We start from the raw sequence: 24959 nt of genomic DNA, 5'->3' as shown, positions 1-24959 counted from the left end.
ATGGTGTTTTCACTTGCTTTGAAATTAATTCACGCAAAGACAAATAGCAATTCTTCTTAAGTGACCAAAATAAACAAATGATTAATCAAAACATAAACAATGACCGCAAAAGCATTCCGAGAAGATAAAAAAAGATAATAAAGAGAGAAGAGGTGGGTGAATAAATACATCTATATTTAATATGCAAGATTAGACCTCCCAATACCATGGCAACTGACCCTTAAATACCAAATTCTGGGCTTGCATTGTTTGTGAGGGTATCAACAATTTTAATTAATGCCATAAGACCATCACCAATGGTATTGGTAAAGTGAGAATGCTAGTTTTCTGTATACAACTCCACTCCCATAAGATGGAGTTAACCACATACAATCTCTAGGAAACAAAATTGAGGAACCCACTTCTCTTCAATGCCACAACACTTCAAAGATATTGAGCTTGTATTCTTTCTCTGTTGTCTTCCCACCATTTCTTTGCATGTCCCTCCCCAAATCTCTCCCGGCTGCAGACAGAGTTGATAAAACAATCAAATTAGTAATAACCTTCTAAAAATAAAGTTAGCTTACTCTCTAGATGAAAATTTTAACTTTTATGAAATTTGGGAACATGGTACATCATACAATCTAAAAGACCATTTCATCAAATTAAGTACATGTTCCTAGGAACATGTCACATGATTTTGTGGAGGAACCACTACAAAACTAGGAACATGCATGATATATTATTATTTACCTGAATCTGACACGGCGAAGCTCCTTTGTTCCATCAGCTAATTGCCTGATTGTGATGTAGACTCCAGGTTCATCTTGCTCTATCCATTCAGTCTCCAAGTCACTGGCATTGCTCATTGAACGCTCGTCTCTAGAAGAGGTGGTTGTCCTTGATGCTTCCACGGATGAAGCTGCTGCATGGAAGTCTTGGCCACCACCACTACCTTGTTCCATAGCTTCAGAAGGGTTATTCCCTGAGGGTTTATAGTGATTCCTTGGTGTCCAACCCTTTAAAGACATGGAGTGCATGGGGCTATCTTGTCCAGATGTCATTCTTGAGTAAGAAGAATCTCTTCGCTGTTCAAAGGCAATGAATAATGCACATTGAAAAATCTAGACCCAATATATTTGTTGAGGAAGAAAAAAGCTAAATCTTCTCATGCCAGTAACAAACATGAATGTTAACAACTTAACATCATATTGGTGTAAAAAGTTGTAGATTACCTCATCCTCAGATCTTGAAGGAGTGTTGAGAGCTTGTCGATTGAATCTCTGCACGTTGTAAAGTTCCATGATTCTGTCATAATTCTCACCCCACCATTTTTGAGCTTGCCACTTGTCGAAAATCTCTCGGCTTCAAATGTAAATGCTAACTATTATAAGTCTTTGCTCCTACTGGATAATTAACTTTTTCAACAACTAAAATTCTCATATACAAATGGTCTCAATAAAGAAACAAAGATCTAACATTAGAAAAACAATTAATAATATTCTTGAAGGTACGCATCCTTTCACAACTTAGGACTATTGCAACTAAATCTAGTGGCTCCCACTTTCAAATCTATCTTTACAAATGGAATCAAATGTCAAGGGAAGTGGCAACAATGCAGAGTTAGGCCAACAATTAATAAACAATTTAGTTTGAATAGGTTTATTATTTAATGGTATGAATAAAGAATCAAGGATCAAACATTAGTAAAACAATTAATAATATTCTTTTGTATAAAATTAAGGCCTCGCAGGTACGTATTCTTTCGCAACTTAGGACATATTGCAACTAAATCTTTTGGCTCCTACTTTTAAATCTATCTTTACAAATGTCAAAAGGCAGTGGCAACAATGCAGAGTTAAGCCAACAATTGAATATCCAATTTAGTTTGAATAGGTTTATATTTAAGGGTCTGAATAAAGAATCAAAGATAAAAAAAATTAGTAAAACCTTGGAACTTTTTTTAAAAGGTTTGTGAGTTCTCAACATACCTGAAGCGAATTCTTTTGAGATCATTTCCCCCATTAGGAAGAGACACAAAGGTAATGTGAACCCCTGGTTCCACCTGTGCCATCCACTCCTTGGTTTCATCCTCATCCTCAACAACTACTACATCAGAGGCTGGTGCTGATTGAGGCCCTCTAGGGGTCCTATCACCACTGAATCTCCCCATAAATCTTTGGTCTGATCTACCACCAGGGAAATTGGAGCTTGTGAAGTCCCAAGCAGGGGTTGAAGTTGAGCTTGCACCTCCAATATAAGGGTATGGAACCCCTTCTGAAATGGTGTCAAAGTCAGGATATGACCTCTGTCCATTCTTGTAGGTACTAGACCCTGTGCAAGGTTTGCACTGCTTGTAGGCACCTGAAAACTTCAGTGCCATATCCTTTAACTGCATATGCAGTAAGAAAAATCAAAAATCAAATTAACATCCAATGCAATGAAAGTTTTAATTATGTACCATAGATACCTATTTTGTGAGAAACATACAAAATTAATGACAAGTGACATTTGATAAGCAAATAAGTCCTTTTTGGATGAAAATCTAAAATTAATAAGAACAAAAATCATACCTATCTATCTATCTAGCTACAGATGGACATTTTGAAATGGCAAGAGATAAGATACTTTCAATTGAACAATTATTTAAGATTGATTATTAACCGTCTTATCATAACACGCAACCAAACGATAAATTTAGACGTGAAACGTGCCATCAGAACACTGTTACATAAAAGTGAATTAAAATTATTTCAAGACGAATATAACTGTATTGTATATTTATTTTCAAAAGTTACATTATACATGCATGTACTTGGTCAACACTACGCCTTCATGTAAACCTACTTTTACAGATCATGCTACTTTAACAGAATATCTCAAACTTTTAGAAAATTGAGATTCTTGAATAGTTACATAGTTTCTGCATCTATGATTTTGACCATTGACACCTAAAATTAGGAAGCATCTAATGGGGGGGGGGGGGGGGGGAGGGAGAATTTAAAAATATTCTTTTAGCACTTAAGAAAAAGCATTCAAAACACCTGAGTGCTGTACTTTCCCCTACTGCTAACAATGTAGATCCCCCTTCAAATATTCCCTTCATTTTAAAAATCCAATATATTTGTCTAGTTCAGAGATGCCGTTGATGGACAAAAAACTAAAAGTGTTATTTTTATTATTTTTTTTGCTGAATTATGGACAAAAAATTATATATAGAGAAACCAATTCTCAACTTGCAAGAAGAAAATACAAATAATGCAATTAAAATTCTCCATTCTCAAAAGCAATTTAGTTGATCAATATTGATACAAAAAAAAAACTAAAATACGCTAAATAATTTAGAGACATGTACCATATTTCAATAGAGCATGGGAGCAGAAGTGTTTGTCAAATGGCATACATGGGAAGAGTAGGGAAACTAAGTCTGGAGGTTCTGAAACATAAATTAAAAAATGTATGTTTGGACGAGTCTTACGGTTTCAGAATTGTGTCATTTTCGAAGCATCGTGCAATACTTTACAGCTGGTATGGTGGAGAATGTACTTGGGCATAGGATACAAGTGGATGACAACAACATGAGTGAACATGAAAGTCCATTATATATAGGAACCTTATATATATATCTATGTACTCCCAATGGAAAGCATTTCCTGTTTGTAGAAATCTCCAACAATATCTATCCAAATATTACTTGTCAACATTTTCACACAAATCACAAACATATGGTTCAAAATAGTTATAGGTTGGGCATCAGAACGTGCCTCACATACAAGTCTCTCTAATCTGATATTTCAAGCAAGGTTCTCACATCTTTTTAAAAGTTGGGCGCTTAGCTTAAAATTGCATGTAACATTTACTCACAAGGATGAATGATAAACATGAAGATGAGGTAACGGTCAACCTACTTTCAATCATTTGTAACCGTTCTCTTCATAACGAGTCTTGATTAATCTATAATTACGGTTACAATCCACAATCACCGTTATAGGAGATAACACACAAAAATCAACTCTATCTCATAAAATCATGGTCATATTATAAAAATAAAAAAAGTAAAAACAATTATGTGTTGTTTTATCTTTTCCATGAAAAAATAATTGATTATTTCTTGTGAAGAAACTAATTCAAACACACTGTAAGCCTGCCTTAAAAGAAACAATGAAAAACAACTCACTCAAACACATTGGTCCTCTACTTCTAAAGGACCTACTAGTATTTTGTTGAGAACATTAATAAATGTAAATGTATTTTTCTCCCATAATAATAAATAAATATCCATATATTTTGCATATGCACATAATAGAAAATTTTAGGGACGACAAGAATTCAAGGATGGGCCACACGAAGATACGAATATAGCATCCCCTTCTGTGCTAGGCATCTTTTCCAAACATTACTTAAACCGCGGAATGTGGAACATGTTGCCACAATGCCACTGCTACACTTCCCATCATCCCAAATCAAAGAAGATTTTAATTTTCACCACACAAATGCCTTTACAGTACCCAAAAACAAAAACAAAAAAGTGGGTAAATTAAGGTAATGGTAAATCAACGATAAGTGAATAATCCAAAAGTACTTACTTTAGGCTATAGTGCTATACCTCCAGTCAAATGATAAATAAAAAAAATTGGCACATTAGATGGTAAAAAATAAAAATCTTCCGCCAGCTCTAGCTATTACATTGGAAATGAGCACTATTATAAAGTCTGAATCAAACCACCTTGCTCCTCTGGTCTCATCTCATGTGCAATTATAAGTAGCCAAAAAGGGTACTTGGGAACCTACTTGACAAGTTGGTTCCGTAATTTCTAGCTCTAGAGAGAGAGAGAGAGAATAAGCCACTAGAATAGAACCCACTTGATTCGTTTACGATGCTATTGCTATATGGTCACGTCAGGTCAGCCCCGCAGCACCACCACATAACCACATGCATGAAAATAAAAACCCAATTAATGGACCAAACCGTGGGAGTGGAAGTGGACCATCACTCAACAGCAAAAAGTGCCCAAAAACACAACACAACAACAACACATCTTACGTCATCCTAAACCAAAACAAGAGTGACCCCTCTCATACATACATAAAATTATAAATATCAAATTACTAATCAAAAAATATAAACTATTATCACTTGCATTAAAATTATTAAAATTGTTGGTTGTGTGAATTTGTACGTAGGCAGTACTCAGTATGTAGCTAGGTATATTATTATTACGTGGAGGTAAAAGATTGAAAAGGGGTGGTCCCACCCAATATTGGGTTTGATTTTGTTTGTTTTCACCTAAAGAAAAATGTTTGTAGGGTGTGAAGACTAAGAACCTGAGCACTCAGGCTTTTGACGGCTTCTTTATTTGTACTCGTTGTGCCACTCTCACCCTCTTCTTCTTCTTCCTTCTCCTCCGCCGCTTGCTTCGTACACGCAATGCATGTAAACATTTTCACCACTTCTCACTGATTATTCTCCTGAACAACAAAGAAGAGCATTCATGGTTAAACACAAAAAAAGTGTCAAAAGTTCAGACACCATATATCAGTATGCATGCCATTGTTAGTTTTTTATGTTAAAAAAATAAAACATAAAAGAACAAAACAGACTAAGAAAGCAATTCAGGATAATAAAGTTGAGACTTGAGAGATGAAAATAGGAGGAGGGAATCACTTTCATTGAATAAAACAGTGACAGAGAATGGCCATTTCTGGTAAGTAAAAGCAATGGTTAGAGACAAGAAAAAGAAGGCACCAAAATAAAGAAGAACTGGAAGAAGCAACAAGTTAGAATGCAACTAACGAAATAACAATATCCTTCACGAGAAACAAAATGGTCCTTAGCTAAAAATACAAAAAGGAAAAGCAATCTCGAACATGGCTCGGGATCAGAGCAAGAGCAAAAGCTATAGCCACCCCGAAAACCGAAAAGAAGGGAAAAATAATAATAATTGAAATCAGAAAGAAACAAAACGGAGGCAATTCTTCAATTGCGAATAAATGCAAAGACTACTGAAGACTCTTTCATTCATCCATCCTCTTTAGAAGAATGAATGATCAAAGAATAGTTGCATACAATGGCACTACTTACTGAATGGTAATAATAAGTAAGAATAAGTAGTAATGTGGGGTTGGTGCTTTATCGTACATACAGAAATCGAAAACTAAAAATTAAAAAAGTAAAGCGTGTCGAAGCCGAAGTTTTCTGACACGTCCCTCACGCACCCGTCTTCTCCTTCTGATTCTCTCTTTAGCTTTTGTGTAAATCACAATCAATCCCCGCTCACCGAGATAAGAGAGAAACAAACCCATCTAGTGCTATTATTACTCATTGGAAAGAATAATTAATAGAAACGAAAACAAGGTTATTGTCACATTAAACAAAGAGGGTGAACGTGAAGAAATGTTCGTCGGAGGATGAAAATGAAAGCGGTTAATGAGGGAGGCAAAGAGACATAAATAAGAAGAAGAAGAAAAAAAAAATTGTGCGATGTCATTTAGATAATAGTAATAATAAGTATTGTAAAACGACTTACCAAGGAAACCTCAACTGCTTCTTCTTGTGCTTTGTCTCTCTGCACTCATTGAGAATCTTCTATACTAGTTTTTCTTCCCTCGACCACATCGATGGTTCTGCATCGCAGACACACGTTTTTATTTCGCTTTCGAAGCTGCTACCCGCACCCCACCACAACAACAACAAAAATCGTGCTTTGCTATGTTGTCATTTTTCGCATGGGAAAAATTTGCTTAATTGGGATCTGAGACTCAGTTGTCGAGTTCTATCATATCGCAATGCAAAAAAACAAAGATTTCGCAGGCAGTTGCACACAGCTCATACATGCTCTGTCAGTTTACAGAGTAAGTGGAAATGCCATGGAAAGAAAAACAACACTGACACGCGAGAAAATGCTGAGCTGGGAAATGCAGCAGAGGAAGACAAGAGTGTGGGGGGGGGGGGGGGGGTTACGATATTTTGAAGCGAGAAAATGAAACCAGGAGAAGAGGGAGACAGTGTTTGAGGTTGTCGAATATATATTTGAAGGGTGACGGTATCCTCAGGTTTGGGCGTTAAGTTTGACAGAAAATGTTTTTGAGAGAGAAAGAGAGAAACATTTGGGCCCCACATGTCAGGGTCTGGGTTTTGATCCAATGGCGGGATGTGGAACTATTTTAGAACATTAGATGTAGGTTTAATTATAATTTTCATGTTTTAATTTATAGTTTTTTTTGGAAATAATTGATTAGCATGTTTAATTTGTATAATTTTTAAGTTTTTGTTTTAAATTTATAATAATAATAATTAAAAAGAATATATACTTAAATTAAAAAACATGTAACAAATCAATAGGTTGGTTCGGATAGGATCAATTTAAGTTTTTTTAAATAATATCTTAAACTATGAGTATTGTGGAAAAAAAAATTATCTATAGAAATTAAATATGATATGAAAATTTCTAATATGCACACATCTGATGAACAAAAATAAGTCATCAACAAAGTTAGTAATACTATCTATGTTACATGCTAATAAAATGATTACTAAAAAAACGAAAATATAATTAGAGCGCGTGACTTGAGAATCCGTTTTGTGTAACTCAACTTGCAGGGAATTATTTAACTTAAGGATGCATCATATTAGGGTATTTGCATATTGAATTGGATCAATTTTTTATTTTAGTTCTATTTTGTTTTTCTTTGTTGAAAGTATTAAATAAATGATAATATGTACTCTTTTCATTTCTCAACACTCTTTTAATTAATTTATATTTTTTAAGAAAGTATCAAAGAGGTTTAATTAATTCAATTAATTGTGTAAATTTTAATAAATTTTTTTATATTGTATTCAATTCTTATGCATAAAAAAAATCCTTAAATTCAGTTAGGATAATTAGTAGAAAAAGAATTTTATATCTAAGAAAGGAGGAAATATATATGTATAATAAACATAATTAAAGATATTAAATATCTTCTTTATAAGTCAATAAATAATTAATAATAATAGTATAAATCTTCAAATATATACTATTAAAAGTAAATTTGCATAACTTAATAATAATTATAGTTAATCTTCAATCAAATAAGTTATGTGATAATTTTATAAATATATAAAAAAATAAAAGTATAAACATGAATGATAACATAATTTTTTTTATAAAAATGTATACGCATATACTAAGGCACAGTCTACCTTTGAAGAGAGAATTTCTAGATTCTAATCAGTCATCACCAAATAATATGATCAATATCATCCAAGCTGCACTGGTACTCATCATTTTCTCTTTATTCTTAAACAAGTCGAACTTTACTATGTAAAACCAGTGTCTATGTCCATGAATCCATATCAAATTAATCCTCCATTCAAAATGTCATATTCTCTACAATTTATCCTTCATAATTTTGTAACTTTTTCAGCAAAAGCATCCTGACACAAGCTACATAATTTTTTTAATATGTTTTCATCTAGATACACATTATTCAATAATGGTCTAGCTATTACTATCGTCATGTTTGACATGTACTTCCCCTTGATTTTTCCGGTATGGATTATGGCTCATTATTTGTGAAGAGAAAATGACACATTCCGTCGTCTATATGTATGACACTAGTTATGAAATTTAAGATTCAATCCTAAGAGGGCCATGTAATCTCTTTGAAATGTATATATGCTATATATAATTAATTTTCTTAATACTATTGGTGTTTTATTAAAAGAAAAAACAAATCACAACACGTATGGGCTAGAGACGTGTTAAAACAATTTATTTTAAAAAAATTTAAAATTTTCTGAAAAATAAAAAATTTGAAAAATCACTTAATTAAATATGTACCTAATAATATGAGAGTTCAATAAGTTATTTTTCAATAATTATATATATATATATATATATATATATTACAATTATTATAATTCATGAATAATCACATAATTAAATTTAATCTAATATTATATTTTAATTCAAAATAACAAGACTCATGTTTATGAATCTTTCTCTCAAGTACAATTTTTTGAATTTTATCCGATGTGAAAATTTTCACAATACTCAAATAAATGGTATTTGCTTGTTTTCTTATAAAGTAAAGAATAACATGCATATGGAAATATATTTTTCTAAAGGAGAATCAATAGAGAAAGAATAACGTTGCCTTCCATGTTAAGCGTACGTTTGAACTTTAAAGGGTTGCATGTGCAACAAATTTTTCCCATGCTAAACTAACTGGTAGCGTACTTTAAAACCTAGCTAGATCACTAGCTATCGGATTATTCTAAACTTAGATGAGTTTTGTGCTTTTTGTGATCATCCTTTTCATAAAAAGTTCATCACTGTCTTCATCAATGCCTCAAGTTTCTTTGACAAGAAACTACATGCATGAAGTTTATTCGATCAAAAGAAAGTATAGAGTAGTAGTAGTGCTTTTCCAATTCATACTTGTCAAAATTGAAAGATGATGCTACTATATATAGCTATGATTCTAGATTTTTAGATAGACTCTAGCATAACAATGCATGAAAACGTATATTTTCAATTCTGAGAGCTGAACTTAGATGCAATTCCATTGATCAGTCTCCTTTAATAAGTTTGATTGGACCAATCAAACCGAAATTAACCATAATTCATTTTCCTGTAAGGTCGATTAATACACAACTCATTTCTTATATCTAAAGTGTATTTAACCATTGTATTTAAATTAGTCCATTGTCTTTGGTTTACCAGAATTCAAACTACAAAGTAAATTAGTTTAGTGTGATTTTTCCTTAAACATAAGAATTCATGATTTCAACACAAGAATTAAACATAAATACTCTCAGGCCTTCACCTTTATTGTCATATTTTTGAATTGATAACTTAAGTCATGCTTGTTTTAGCGTTTCATTCCGTGGACATGCATTTGGATGTACCATTTTGTAAAAACATAATAAATTATTACTTTTTCTTAAACGTTCAGTGTTCAACTAAAAAACAAAAACACACTTAATTTTCCGTGTCGTTGTTAGCCAAATAAAACGGAGGAAAAAAGAAACATCTCAAAAGAGACAAAAGTTCCTGCACTGTTGGAAAATACTCTGCTCAAAATACGACACTTCGCTATTCTGTCTGCTCATTTGCTGAACTAGAATCGTACCTAACTGTGTGCTTTTTTGGGCCAGTGAATGTTACATGCAAACTAAAATAAAAAGGAAAAAACAATGATAAAAGAAGGATGAGATTGATTAGTTGAGGGGTAGGTAACTGAACCGTTTGGTCCAATCAGCTTGCACGAGTTTAAGTGCAATTTCCCATTTGGCTGGGTGGGAGAATCAAAATCGTAATTGGAATTGAAGGAAGATTTTTCAATCTTGTCAAATGGTTCCATAACATCTAGGAAACAAAAGTTCCTTGTGTTATGTTTGAATGAAGGAAAAAAATAAGATAATTATTTAAGATTTTTGGTAGGTTACTCAATAAAAAAAAAAAAACTTATTTTATTTTTTCTTATTTAATTACCTCTGGACGAGTTTCAACATAATAATAAAGTTGTGTCTTAATGATCAATTGGTTATGGAGACCAATTTGAAAACAACCTCTTTTGTATATGTATAAAATATGTTTAGTTACATAAATTATGAGATGTGGTGTAATATGTGTATAAAGTTATATAAATACTTTAAATAAAAAAATATGAGATGAGATATATACAAACTTTTATATCTTTTAGATAGTTAAAAAAAATATTCTTACTTTTTCTTTCTAATTGAGAAAGAAACACTTTGTAGGTGGAACTCACATTTGTTTTTTTTTCTTTTCCCTTTATACTTTTGCATTATCAAATGAGGGAAAGATTTCAAAATGCAATGTTTTGTTTTCTTGCAAAATTATTTCTCCTGTTTTCAACTAATAATTCATATGCACTGTGCTGTTCTGGTTTTGCTATTCTGTTGCTTCCTTTCCCTGACTAATAATTATTAAAGCATTCACAGAGAGTGTGTAACCCAAACAAACCACACCATTAGAGTAATTTGTACGGCAACCAGACACAGCAACACTTCTACCGGCTATGACTGGTAACTAATTAATGTCACTTTTTGCCCTGGGAAAGGAGAGTGTGATACTGGCTGGCTATTATAGGTTGCCAGCACTCTAGGCAACAAGTGATAATGTGCTTTACCCTTAACAACTTAACTCATCACTTATTTTATTTTTTTGTCCTTTGCTTTATTCCTGGGGCTAACTCTCTCTTTAAGCAAAGAATGCTTGGAATTGATGGACAACCAAACTACCCCTTCAATATAAAACTACTACAAATCTCTTTTTGTATTTTTCTCTCTGTATGTTGTCAGCATGCCACAATGTTTCTTTTGTTACATAGTGTAAGGGGGTTGTGTCTCTCTCTCTCACTCTTCTCTTTCTCAGCCTTAGAATGGTTATTCCATGTGTCACCATCTGCGGGGCCATGCATGCTTTAGCTAAAGAAGTTTTAACCAGATCTTGTTAATGAAGAAAGCATATATAGTCAAGGTTTCAAAGCTATCCCCTTCCCTCCCCTCTTATAGTCTTATATATTATTGGTTTAATTTGGTTTTGAAGAGAATTCAATTTAAATATATCCGACACTTTAATTACCTCTTTGTTGTTTTGTTCATCTCTCTTTATGTTCTGTGGTTATAAAGAGAAAAACATAATTGTTAACTTATAATATACAATTGTTCTCTGTTACTTATTTGCAGGCAGTAAAAATGAAATGTTAGTTTTATCTTTTCTTTACCATCTGTCTTCTGAACTTTACGGAGAGATTATTAGATAGATTCATGTCTATAATATTAACTAATATCTATGTAACAATTATATATATATATATATATATATATATATTTGGCATGCATGTGTCCACTTTGAGGGGGGCTTTTTTGTTGTTTTGTTTTATATGATGTACCCTTTAGGTTTTATTATTTATATATCAAAACTGTCACCTCATGCACTCATGCTATATATTACTAATTCCATTTGTCCAGAGGACAGTACAAGTCTAATGCATCCAAATATTGTAATATTATTAAAAACCTTAGAATCTATACGTTTCATCAAGCTTGTCAAAAGTCAAGTTCAAAAATCCCGTGAAAGGTTGAGAGGACATGAAAACATGGTGTAGATTATGCCACTTTTTAACGTTAGGAATGTTCTGTTTTTTTTTTTCCAATGAGCAACAAGAACAGCAAGTAGTAGATAGATATATACTATTTTGTACTATAAAAAGTGATCATAAAGCTCTTGGTTCGGCAGTCCCCTACCCTCAAAGCAAAATCTACATAACTCAATCCCCAAGTCTTTCTTTTCCCATTTCCAATGTTTTAGCTCTGATAACTTTGGTTTTTTATATGATTCTTTTGATTTCTTGTTTCAGATTAAAAACATTACTTATACCATTTGTTAAAAGAAGAGACACAAGTGCGCTGTCTCGTGTAAATACTGTTTATTGAAGCTTTAAACCTAACCCGTACACGTCTTATTTATACATGCTCAAGCAGCTGCAGTATGCAACTTCTTTCTAACTTAGTTTTCATATGCATGATGATGCAAATTCAAACCAAGGAATCTTGGGATGTTGCCAAAATGTGGATTCCTAGGTCTTATGGTCTTATCTATGTGGCCTCTTATAAAGTAGTACATGAAAGCAAGGGCCAAGTTCGGAGGATTTGCCTTATTCTTAAAGGAACCCCTGTAATGATTAAGGAATAAAGAGTCTTATTAAGATATGATAGGTTTTATTATCATTAGAAGTGTGTAGATTGATTTTATAAAAGGAGGAGAATATATGCCTATTGCATGATTCGAGTTTTGATGATTTGATGATATGGAAAGAAAGGAAAAAAAAGGTTTGATTAGATGACGAGGACAAATACATAATTTGTTGATTTGTTTTGTCGGGGAGGGAATGGAATTAAATTAAATAAGGGTAATCTGAATATTCAGCTAGTCTTGACTCTTTCTATTGCAGAGAATATATGTATTTTTTAATTAATAGAGACAATTTTTATCTGAGGTAGGATGATTATGCAGGATAAATATCTTTGTTAGAATATTTAACATTAATGTATATTTAGAACCCGAAATTGAATTTACTATTTTGATTCTTCATAATCAAGATAAGATTATCCGTAAAGGGTGAAAAATTAAAAAAGAAAAAAAGGATCACAGAAAAAGATAAAATTATGTGTCTGGACTATTCTATTCTGAACAAAGAGGAAAATGTTCAATAAACCACTTTCTTTTTCATGTTGGTCCTCTTTACAGAGACAAGATGTAAAACTGTCCATGTATACCAAACCCTTTAAAGAAAAGAAACGGAGTTGCTAGCTGCAAATTCGTATGTTACAGCAATTTGATTGATTTGCAAAGGGACGTGCTAACTGCTAAGTTCTGATGAATATTTATTTTGTATTTGCATCTTGTGTGTGCCCTACTTTACTGTGCAGGAAAAGGACATAATAGTTCAGCTGCCTGTGCAACATAAAGACATGATGAGTCAATGTAAGTACTCGGGTGTAGAATTGCACGTGTTTTCCACTCTACCATGCACTGATTGGTCATCAATCGCTTGAATAAGTTCCAACTGATAATACAGTAAAGCAAACTTTTATTTTGCATTTGATTGATTATAATATTGAGCATGCTTCGGTACAAATACCTCCAACCCAAGTTTTTAGAAGCATGCAATTGAGTGGGAGATATGCCTTTCACTATCTACAAGTATTAACTCAATGGATCAACTCAGTCATTGCTTGTTGATGTAAGAATTTTATAATAGGATATTTTGTATGATAAACTATGCAATATATCTTATAACCGATCAAATAAGTCACAGTTTCAATTGTGGCAACTTGGATTGTCAGATCATGCAAGGAGTGGCACAATGGAGCCTCTCTTGAAATTCGGACCCTTTATGAGAATTTCTTGCGCATGGTCGCGATTGATTTATAGTATGACTTTTATGTGCTTGAGACAAACAAAAGACTATGGTTTCTGTTATTATTCTATTTAAGTTCATTCATTAATTCTTTTTTTCATTCTTTTTTTCCGTTTATTTCTTTGTCTTCATTGTCGTTATTCGATCGTTAATATGCACACACTTTTGGGCTATGATCACCCGTATCTTCAATAGCAGTTAAGTTTGGATCAACTATGAATGATCGAATCCAGCAATCGAGCCTAGAACATGATATGATAGACTTGAACCTTTTCTTTTAAAGATCACATTTATCTTTCACTGAGCAATTTTGTCTTCCTTAATTTAATCGATCTCTTTGGTTTTCTATTTGTTCAAATTAAACTGGATCATCACCTTAAAATTAAATCTAATAATTAATAGAAATTTAACAAAAATATGACGTATCATTAACTTAGAAAAATGTATAAAATATTTAGATAAAAAAAAAACACTTATTTTTACTTGATTATTTTATATATTTTTCATTCTCAAATCTATAAAAACCCAGTGATAGATTACACCTATGTTACATCTCTGTTAACTATCGTGTAGAATTTTAAAGTAATAGACTTAAATTATTGAGAAACTATTAAAACTAAACATGAGCAATCAAAACTAGCTAGGGAGTCAAAATCACACGTATAATGAAATACAAAGATTAAAAGTGCAAAAAAAAAAATCATCATAATCTATTACTAGCTTTTAGCCATAATCTCCAAAATTTTGTTTAATTATTTATTTTGTTTGTAATATAAATAATCTACGATTATAATCTAATTTTCACCACAATTACCAAACAAGAGAGAAGAGAATTTTAGAGATGTTTTATAACTAATGCCAAACAAGCTCTAAATGCTGGCAAGATACAATATACATGAAAACAAAAAACCATTTAAAGGCTAAAGAAAGAATGGGCTAATTCTTCCTTGATCCACCACCACCTCTAAAGGACTGCCAAAACACAGGCCAATTCTTTTGGGCTTCAGTCCAACCCCAAAAGGAACCCTCCCTCAGAGGGTCCCAGCTGGAGGACACAATCCCATAACTCACACCCAACAGAGCAGACCCAAAGAAAAAGAATGACACAATGAATGGCACCCAAGTGGGCACATCAATCTTCAACCCAACCTTGAGATAGTAAAATAATGGGAAAAACAAAAGCCCAACACCCAGTGGAATCCCTACAGACACTGCCATCCTGTTCATCATTCTGTTGGTCACTACTTCAGGAATAACTCCCCTGTCTGGCTCTTCTTCCTCATCTTCTTCTTCTTCTTCATCTTCACCTTCTCCATAGTCCTTTTTCATCTTCTTGCTCTTCTTCCTTTTCCTTGGGGTAGGTCCAAACCCCTTGGGTTCCTTAAAGGTTGCACCTAGGGGTGCAATGTGTGAAAAGTAATGAACCTGATGATGAATTTCTGATCTATGAAAAGGGAACTTAGACTTCACATTTCCGCTTAGGTAGCTAATCCTTCTTGGTGCCCATATGTTAACCCTACCATGCTGCACTAAATAATTTAGCAATCAGAATCGTACACACAAAATTAGACAACGATTATAATTAATTTCTAAAGTTATGAACAGACAGAAGAAACCCCAATTGGCCATAGAAATTTTAGCTGGAAGCAATTTGTTTCTCAAATAGATGAACGGGAATAATGGATTGAATGTTTTCTAGGGTTCATCTGATCATATAATTCTCCTAAAATAAATAAATAAATAAAAATGAAAAGTGGAGAGGGAGAGAGAACCGTGTGAAGATGTTGTGGATTGAACAATGTAGCGGCAGTTGCAACCATTATGATGTTGTGTTGATGGTTCAGGATTTGTAGGGTGGGGTGTGAGACATGTTTTGTTTTGAGAAGAAAGGGGTGTGAATTAGGATTGTAAGAGTTAAGACATAGGATTAAGAGTGAGTTCCAACTTCCAAAGGATAAGGTTGTGTTGTGAAGGATATCTATCTGGTTAACCGATCCACTTCCTCGCTTTTGGATATGCAGTAATCTGTGTCTCCTTGTCTCTAGACGTCGACGTATTTGTGTTTTAAGGATACTGTTAATTAATTAAAAAGTACTGCTTTTTTAAATTATTAATTTTAATCAAATCATAATTTATAATGAATGAGATTATAAATGCATTTTAATTAATTTTTTAATATAAATATATAGAAAGAGATTATAAATATATAATTTAGAGAGATTTATACTCTCATATACATTAACATTTTTTAATAAAATGATTTTATCTTCAATTTTTTATCATTCAATTAAAAAATATTACAAATTAATATATTTGTCAATTTTAAATTATTATTCATCTCATCATTTATTTTTTTTTAAATGTAACAATCATAATGAATAATTAATCTTAATTATTAGTACTTGTTGAGTATCAGCTATTGAAGTAGAATCCTAATTAGGACTAGGTCCTTATACAAGCATTGATCATGAAAAAAAATCGGGACCTATATATTTGTAATTATGTGGAAAAATAATAAAATGTAATTATGTGTGATTATTTATGAGACCCATTTAATAAAATGTTTAGATCTACTAAATTGGATATGTAAGGTTCTTGAATATAATAAATAGATAAGTGGTGTCTAATGAGACCCATTTAAGAACTTCAAATTACATTGCTGGCTTGCAGATGCTTTAAGAAATTGAGACAAGCAATTGTTTTGGAGTTGTTCTTAAGTGTGATGCAGAATGTCAAATCTATATGAATAACAATTTTTAAAAAAAAATATTTAATATAATTATATATTTAAGACTCTCATAATTAAACTGTACAAAAGAAAACAATATAGTGCTATTCCATAGTTAGGCAGTGAAGGTTTTGTTTGTTTCCATGGCTGATTCAAGGTCTCTCTTGAGGATGGAACAAATACTTGGCAAAGGAAGAGGTCTTGCTGCATCACAGCCTCTAAAAGCAAGCCAAATACTCAGCTTCTCCTCCTCTCTTTGCACCCTCTTCTTCACCTTTCACTTACTGCCACCATTGTTTCAGAATCTTACCCTCTCGCAATAGTACTTTCCCATGCCCTTCTTACTCAAACCACTTTTTTTGCTCCCAGAAGTGCCTCTCCCTTGCACTCAAATCCTCACACGCCACTTGGGTATGCAAAGCACTCACATCTCTTCAACAACACCCTAATTCAACACTAGTTCTTCAACAACACCCTCCAGGACGTCAAGTCCAAGCTCGTCTCATTGTTGCTTCTCACAACCTCTTCCTTCACACCCTTTCTGATATTTACACCTTTTTTTTTTTCTCTTCATAGCACCCCAGATGATCCTATTCTTGAAGTTGCTAACTTTCTTCACTCTCTAATCTCACCTCTTTTCCCACCCCAGGCTCAACTCTATGTGGATCTCATTGCACAACTTCTTGCAAAGGATAGACTCAACTCTTTTTGCTTAATGGACCCTTATTTCCCTGATGGTCCTCAAAGATCCATTAAGGCTTATGCTATTTAACCCCAAAGCCACGATCTTTAACCATGACTGTGTTCCCACTGCATGCAGGTTTGACTATGTGGACAGTACTAATGATGATTATGAACACAGCCGTACTAACATTATTGTAAGGTTGATTAACATTATTGTAAGGTTGATTGAGGATGTTGATGAGGGGAAAGAGGTTTGCATCAGCTATTTCAGGATTGGTAGGGACTATTGTACAAGGAAAAGGATCTTAATGGAAGAAAATGTTAAAAAAATTTATTCCAATAATTAATGTGACTTAATATTATAATATAATTATATTTTTATCATTAAGTGATCAAATTAAGTGAATTAATCACCTGTTATTAATTGGTTATCCGTTATTTTTATAGTATTCCACAATAGATTCTAAGAATAACGCATAAATTATAAATCACCTACATACTTATATTTCGTTGTATTTATTTCATCAATCATTATAGATATAGATATTTCTAAAATTCTTATCGATAATTTAAGGTAATGTATTTTTTATGATTATCAATATTTTATAAAAATTTCTTAAAATTCCAACAAAGTGTGGTTTCAGTTGTGGATGTGATACGTGCAAGATTGAAGAGAATTGGGATGGTGGAGAAAACAAAAGTGACCTTCCACGCGTGCGGTTTCTTAGCAAGTATGTTTGTGGGAGGAAGAATTGTGCGGGAACTATGGCTCCTCTGCCTCCGAAAGATGATGTGCCATTAATGTTCTGGAGTATAACTTGTGTGGTAATTTGAAGAATATTGATGCTGCTTAATTAATTAGTCTTTAACAGCTTATTATATTTTATCTTTGGAAGACTAGTTTACACTTGTCTTGTAGTCTTGCCTAGAAAAAGTGGCATTGCTTGGATTTGCTCATCCACCGTTCTTATTCCTATTTCCAAATCCTGTCCTTTTTTTGGCAACTCTTAAGGTGTTTGCATCCAACACACTACACCAATTCTGGTTAATCTTCTGTGGGATCATTTTAGTTAGAGGACTCTGCTTGCCCCGTTTTATTAAAGTGTAATCTTGCAGCGATTTTATTTAAGCCTCCCTTGCACCGATTTTTCGTTCTCCAGACACCATGTAAAATTGTGTTTAATTACTTATTTTTCTCCATATATATAATTATAAAATATTATACACATTATAAAAAGTTTTACATCCAATTACAATACACAATATACGATAAGATTAATTATTTTTATAATAATTATTTTAAATGTCATATCATTAATCCCAACGATATAAAATTATACATGATCATTGAACTCTCAAAAAAGAAAAAAAAAATTAAAACTCTACAAAAATAACCAAACGAAAAATTTGCTTTTTATAAATTTTTTACTTCAAAATAATTTTTTTACACATTTTTTATTCTTGACTCTTGAGCACTTTGTTTTTTAAAAGAAAAATGCACAAAGGACCCCTTAATAACATTGAATTGATTTCGGACGCCTGCAGGTCCATTAAAACAACGCACAGCCATTCCAGGCAACACTGGCTGTAGACTTGTAGTGCTTCAGGCTATAGACATTGTGGACAAACTCCAATAAAAAAAGGGAACAAAGAACACCAGAAGAGGTGAACGGGATTTTTTTTTTTTTTGTTATAAAACGGGATGGTATTTGAAATTGTTGCAAGTTTTTATTTTTTGTTTTTATAATGTTAATTTCAAAATAAAAATGTGTTTAGAGAAACTAACTTGAATGAGGTCCTATTTAGAATAATTGTCAGTTTAATAATTTCAATTTTAATGTTATACTGCTTCCATTTTTTAATTTTGAATATTATGTTTTAAATTCAAAATAGATAAATCATGATCTCATTTAAAAATGAAAGAAAGTTGATTAATGGTCATGATAATAACATCAACATCTATAATATAATGATGATTGACTCATAATGATAATTATGATAATAATTAACAAGTGATCGTGATGATAATATAATCATAATGATAATAATAATAATAGTGATTAGTGATAATAATGTTTATAATTATATAATGAAATGGTGATAGATGACAATAATGATAATAAAGATGATAAATAATAATTATTAATTCATAATAATAACATTTGATGTGACAATGACAATAACCATCACTATAATTAACTAAAGTTATGATTAATGACGATTAATATTTTTTGTAGTAATGTATTGTCGTAGAAATACAAAATAAATTGAATGGTTTGCGATTAAAGTATAAAACTATTTTTTTCTTCTAAAAGAGAACATGGAGGGAAGGTAATGGAGCAATAGGGAAAAAAATTGATAAAAACATTCCATCTATCATTTAGAGTGATGTGACCAGGGAAGATAATGTGAAAAAATAAGTTCAACCCACTATTTTTTTAATCCATTCAAATGGATGGAATGAGAAGAGAATGATGGGTTTTATACTAGGAAGACTTCTATTCTTGGTTTTCCATACTTCTTTTATTAGGGATATTTATGACATTATATATAAATTTTCTTTTCTTTCTTACTTTCTATACAATCAAATATAGAGGAAAGAAAAGTTTAACACTTGTGGGCTAGTGAAAAGGTTCAACTCAGAACGTCACGCACTACTTTGAGCAATATGTATGAGTAGGACGGCGTAATGACACTAAAATTTGGTTGATATTCTTTTTCGCATGATTTAATTTCCTTCTCATTTTCTTAATTTTAAAAGCAATTTCTCATCCAAAATCTTTTAAGTTTTGAAAATTATCTATAAAACAAACATTACAAAAAGAAAAACTAGGAGCTATTTTCTCATCCTCTTACTTTGTTTTGTGTCTTAGCTCAAAGGTGTGAGTCTTGGTGTGGATATTGGATTTGCATAAATTTATTCATGATTTCAAAAGCTAAAAACAGTTTAAAAATAGAAATAAAAAACACTTTTTGTTTTGCACCTAAAAGAACTAGAAACAACCACCACTTAATGTCGTTTGGAAACAATTTACATCCATCAAACAAGGTTTTTTTCACTGAAAAAATAAAAAAAAAATGAAAATAGATATCAAACAGAAAAAAAAAAGGTATAAAAAAACAGTAAAGAGTTTTTAAACCAAACGGGCACATTTTTCTTCTGGCTGACAATGTAAGGGCAACTGTGCTCGTTGGGCTGGCTTCCATAGGCAAAAACAAAAATAAAATAAAACAAATGGAATAAAAAAATTGCAAGAATTTTATGAGAGGGAAAAAAATAATGTGGGTTAAAAAAAACCCATTATGAAACACCAACACCGCCTTTCTACCTCGAAATGCTACTCGAAATTGAAACATTAATAAGCCAACTACCACTGCACATCTCATTTATAACCCCTGTTGGCTGTGGCTTTGAAAGCACCACTTCACTGCGATTTTAGCATCTAAATTCCAATGCAAAACCACTATTTGCCCCTCTCTTCTCCACTTTCACTCATCAGTTCCTTCCAAGGCTCTACTACACTCAGTCCAACAACATCCACAACATTCATCACACCTCCCAAATGCCATGTTAAAGAATGTTGGTCATTCTCAATCACAATCATTCATACAATAATTAAACATACTTGTGACCTTGCTTGCTGCCTGAAAATAGCACAATCTGTCTAACAATCAAGGGACTACAACCATAGGAGACAAGAGTCAAATTACATGACATTACAACGAAGAACAACAAAAACAGTCAAATACTATTACAGGTTTACATTTAAAGAAAGCATAACTCCTTCAAGTATTTTAAGTTTATATAAAAGAACAACACGAAATTAAACCATGACTCCCTCGGGTCTCTGAAAGCTATGGATGAAAAATCATCACTGCCTGAGGACTTGTATTTTCATTGGTTTGGGAAAAAACAAAAGGGTAGGGAACCAGTTCCTGATTAAAATGGACTTCGGATGGATGCTGACATATCACGACACGAAACAAAAACACTCTTTCCAAGCCTTATAAAGAACCATTTTAATCAACATTGACATCTGGGTTGCAGTTAAAATCCTTGTTGGGCCTATACTCAAGGGCAGAGGAACTTAAATCCTTCTTCCAGTCCCAGTCACTGAAGAGAGACTGGGGAGACTGATATTCCTGTTTCATACCCCCTGCAGAACTTAGCTGGCCACTAAAGACAAGGTCTTTGGTCCTCGCCGTTTCCAGATTCAACAGCTCAGCATCTCGCATTGTTTGATGCTGGAAGCAGTTGCCCAGCATAGTAGAACCGATTCTCGATTCCGAAACAGTATTTGATGGAATGTGAGACATTTGAGACCACATGGCATCTGAGGTAAAGTCATAACCTTGATACCTCACACTTCCCAGATCTTTCTGTAAGACGTTGTGCTCATCTGCTTCTGAGTTCAGTCCAAACCTACGGAGTGTTTAGTAAACATCATGATGCTCCATTTATTTCAAGTATGTATAATAGGAAATTGCCAAAAGTTTTTATAAATATTGAAGGAAAAAAAATATGAAAAAAGCTACACAAATGGATCCAAATGGGCTGGGGTCACTGCAGCCTTGAATTGAAAAAGTAACCCCTCTCTGCCCATGAATCTGTTGAGGAAAATACTTTAGGTAATGTCCAGAAGAAAACTTTTCTTACACACTCTGCGTAATGAAATTTATATGCTCCCTTTTTCCATTGTCATAAAAATAAGTTAATATCCAAATTACCTCAAACCCCACCATTTACTTATATATAATGACTAAAATCACTTCAATCATCAAAATATAACTCCAATTATTTATCTCCCCTCTCACTTTCACTACACTTTTTATAACTCTACAAAATAAAAAATGTGATCTTCAGTGCGTGCATGTCGTAGTCATTAACATGGTATCAAATATCAATACCAGCTTCCATTCACACACCCAAAAAAGTAAACAACTATAACAAGGCTACATAAGAAATGTATCTCAAAGTAATAGGGAAGAAAAACAAGAACACAAAGAACAAGATGGAGAAGACATTGAGGGAAAATTAAAGATTCCATTAGTTCACTGATGACCCAATATTGAAAATCATATCACCAGACAATTAGAGAAAATAGCCATATTCAATATTTCCTTTAAAAACCTATCCCATGTCACCAGACAACTATCAACTATCCATCACTATTTGGACACATGGCCCACCAATATGAAACTAGTTTTCCTTTTTTTTTATCAGCAAGAAACTACCTTTCTTTGATTACATTAACTGCAGCACACATTAACATCAATGCCCCTCTATAATTTCAGTTTGCTAACATGCAATCATCAGTAAATCCCAGATTTCCAATTTTATCATACCCTGATACTCTTCATTCACACTCTGACAAGGTAACACAACATGCCCTACATGTCTCACAAAAATGCTTTAAACAAGCATGAAAACATTTATACAAAATACTTGAATAAGTAAACCTGGAGCCCCATCTCATGATCTCAGATGAACAAGAGGACAGACAATTCAGGTCACAAGAAAATCAAGAGCTTCATAAATTTTCAACAATAAACTCCAACCAACACCTAATTAAATGCAATCCAGAAATGTAAACCCAAAACACAGCAAACTTGCATGCTGTTTCTAAGGGGCAAAGTTGAAAATTGCTTCTTAGCATTCATTGAACACACCAAAAATTTTGCAAAAAAAAAATCAAAATGCAATCCAGAAACGCAAACCCAAAATACGGCAAACTTGCATGCTGTTTCTAAGGGACTAAGTTGAAAATTGATTCAAAGCATTCGTTGAATACACCAAAAATTTTGCAAAAAATAAAATAAAATGCAATCCGGAAACGCAAACCAAAAACATGGCGAACTTGCATGCTGTTTCTAAGGGGAAAAGTTGAAGATTGGTACTTCAAAGAGTTCATTAAACATGCCGGAAATTTTGAAAGAAAAAAAAACGCCAAGTTGAATTTCTGAAGATATCTCATCAGCACTGCATCTTTTAAAAATTCAAAAACACACAAATCAAGCTGAATAGAGTACACAAGTCCAACTCAAAAACTATAGGTAGATGACTTACACCTTACTCCCAGAATCTCACCCTCACCCCACACATCATAATGATCCACATGTTAGGTAACTTAACATCACAGCTACCATGTTTGCTGTATAACACTAACACAATAAAATACCATCGGTTGCGGGGTAAAAAAAACAACCACACACCCCACTAGAAAATTATAGCAATCATTGCCACGACCCCAAAAGTCAAACACCCCTAAAGACAAATGTAGCAAGCATCACACAAATACACACACAACTAAACATAAAAAATAAAAATACCCTTCTCTATTCACACAACAACAACAACAATAGTCCTATTCCTCTTCTGATAGGTCGGTTACATGGATTACACGACGCCTTCAGATACTATTCACACATGATTAAAAACAGCAAATAAAAATTGAGAAATTGTAACAAAAGGTCTCAATCTGAATGAATGAAAGGGTGTGAAAAAGCATACATACCTGTAAGTTTTCTTGGTATTGTCAGCTGAAAGAGTGAGGGGGTTCATGTGAAGGTGAGGGAGGGTGTTGGTGTTGGTGTTGGTGTTGGTGCTGGTGTTGTTCCCAAGGGTGAAAGTGAAACCTTCCCTTGCGCCATTGATGTGCAAGGGAAGTGTGTGAAGGTTTTTTGCAGCAGTTGCAGAAACATTAGCAACAGAACCACCACCACCACCAGCAGCAACAGGGTTTGAATTTGAAGAAGCAGCAGAAGCAGAAGAAGAAGAGTGAGTTTGAGATGATTCCACAGGCTTTCTTGAACGGTAACGACGTCGTATCATATGGCGGTCGCAGTACTTGGAGTCAGGGTGTGCATCCCTCGAACACCTCCACTTTTTCCCATCGGTTCTCCTGCACCGACCCGGTTCAGGGTCTATCTTCTTCCCATAATACCCCACTGAAAAAAAAATACCCAGAACTCAAAAATTCAAACTTTCACAAAATAGAGCGAAAAAGATGTTATTTTAAAATTATTTACTCGATGGGTGAGACGATATCAATTGGAGGCTCTTGCGAATGGGGAGAAGGAGGTCAGGGGGAACCGAGAGACCCGCCTTGAGGTACTTGAAGATGAGGGCCTGGTGCTCCAGCTCGTGCCACTGCGCTGCCGTGAACGGCGTCCACATCGCCGCCGTAGACGGCGGAGGAACGCTCATGGTGTTTATATTTATTTATTTATTTATGCGAAAGAGGGAAAACGAGGGTGAATCTGAAAGAGGAAGATAAAGAGGGAAAGAGAGAGAGGGAAATATTCTGCATTAGAAAAAAGTGGGGGCGGTTACCTCGGAGAGAAGCAGAAGGAGGAGGAGTTGAGACATGATTGTTTTGTTTGATAGGTAAAAATAATAAAATGGTAGGGATTCAAGTCAAGAACGGATGCTGCATATTAACTACTACTCCTACTTAGTACTTGCTCACCGAGGGAAGCTAGCTTCCATTTTTTATTTTTTATTTTTCTCACAAAAAAATCTTAATTGGATTTTGTTCTTATCTGCTGCTCTTCAATTATTTTTCTTCAAAAATTATTAAATGAGCTTATTTCTCTTTGTAATTAATCATTAAAATGGTTTGAATGGAAAACT

The 24959-nt window shown here is 33.2% G+C and overlaps 3 protein-coding genes and 1 pseudogene across 8 annotated transcripts; 1 reads left to right on the top strand and 3 right to left on the bottom strand.

The window, feature by feature from the left end:
- Nucleotides 1–157: 157 nt before the first annotated feature.
- LOC100809782 (protein BREVIS RADIX) lies at nucleotides 158–6976 on the bottom strand. Of its 6 annotated transcripts, none has more exons than XM_003534262.5 (6): nucleotides 6507–6976; nucleotides 5305–5448; nucleotides 1971–2371; nucleotides 1215–1344; nucleotides 733–1067; nucleotides 158–502 (listed from the first exon to the last, which is right to left on the bottom strand). In XM_003534262.5, exons 2-6 carry the CDS (start codon nucleotides 5419–5421, stop codon nucleotides 424–426), a joined length of 1062 nt encoding a protein of 353 aa, XP_003534310.1. In that variant the 5' UTR covers nucleotides 5422–5448; nucleotides 6507–6976; the 3' UTR covers nucleotides 158–423. The 6 variants fall into 6 exon arrangements, with proteins under 6 accessions (XP_003534310.1, XP_025979611.1, XP_006587628.1 ...); XM_026123826.2 differs by lacking the exon at nucleotides 6507–6976 and adding an exon at nucleotides 6123–6433; XM_006587565.4 differs by lacking the exon at nucleotides 6507–6976 and adding an exon at nucleotides 6196–6433.
- Nucleotides 6977–14739: 7763 nt separating this feature from the next.
- On the bottom strand, nucleotides 14740–15945 carry LOC100810313 (protein PAM68, chloroplastic). The gene is made up of 2 exons (XM_003534263.5): nucleotides 15687–15945; nucleotides 14740–15438 (listed from the first exon to the last, which is right to left on the bottom strand). The coding sequence occupies exons 1-2, from the start codon at nucleotides 15732–15734 to the stop codon at nucleotides 14851–14853; spliced, it is 636 nt and encodes a 211-aa protein (XP_003534311.1). The 5' UTR covers nucleotides 15735–15945; the 3' UTR covers nucleotides 14740–14850.
- Nucleotides 15946–16474: 529 nt separating this feature from the next.
- Nucleotides 16475–18180, top strand: LOC100778063 (histone-lysine N-methyltransferase ASHR2-like; annotated as a pseudogene).
- A 2754-nt stretch (nucleotides 18181–20934) lies between these two features.
- GRF8 (growth-regulating factor) lies at nucleotides 20935–24764 on the bottom strand. Its single transcript, XM_003533411.5, has 3 exons — nucleotides 24356–24764; nucleotides 23842–24274; nucleotides 20935–21749 (listed from the first exon to the last, which is right to left on the bottom strand). The coding sequence occupies exons 1-3, from the start codon at nucleotides 24531–24533 to the stop codon at nucleotides 21347–21349; spliced, it is 1014 nt and encodes a 337-aa protein (XP_003533459.1). The 5' UTR covers nucleotides 24534–24764; the 3' UTR covers nucleotides 20935–21346.
- Between the last annotated feature and the right edge of the window lie 195 nt (nucleotides 24765–24959).

The sequence above is a fragment of the Glycine max genome, chromosome 9 (genome assembly GCF_000004515.6).
Source record: "Glycine max cultivar Williams 82 chromosome 9, Glycine_max_v4.0, whole genome shotgun sequence".
Lineage (NCBI taxonomy): Eukaryota > Viridiplantae > Streptophyta > Magnoliopsida > Fabales > Fabaceae > Glycine > Glycine max.
This window is presented reverse-complemented; position numbering and strand designations above follow the sequence as displayed.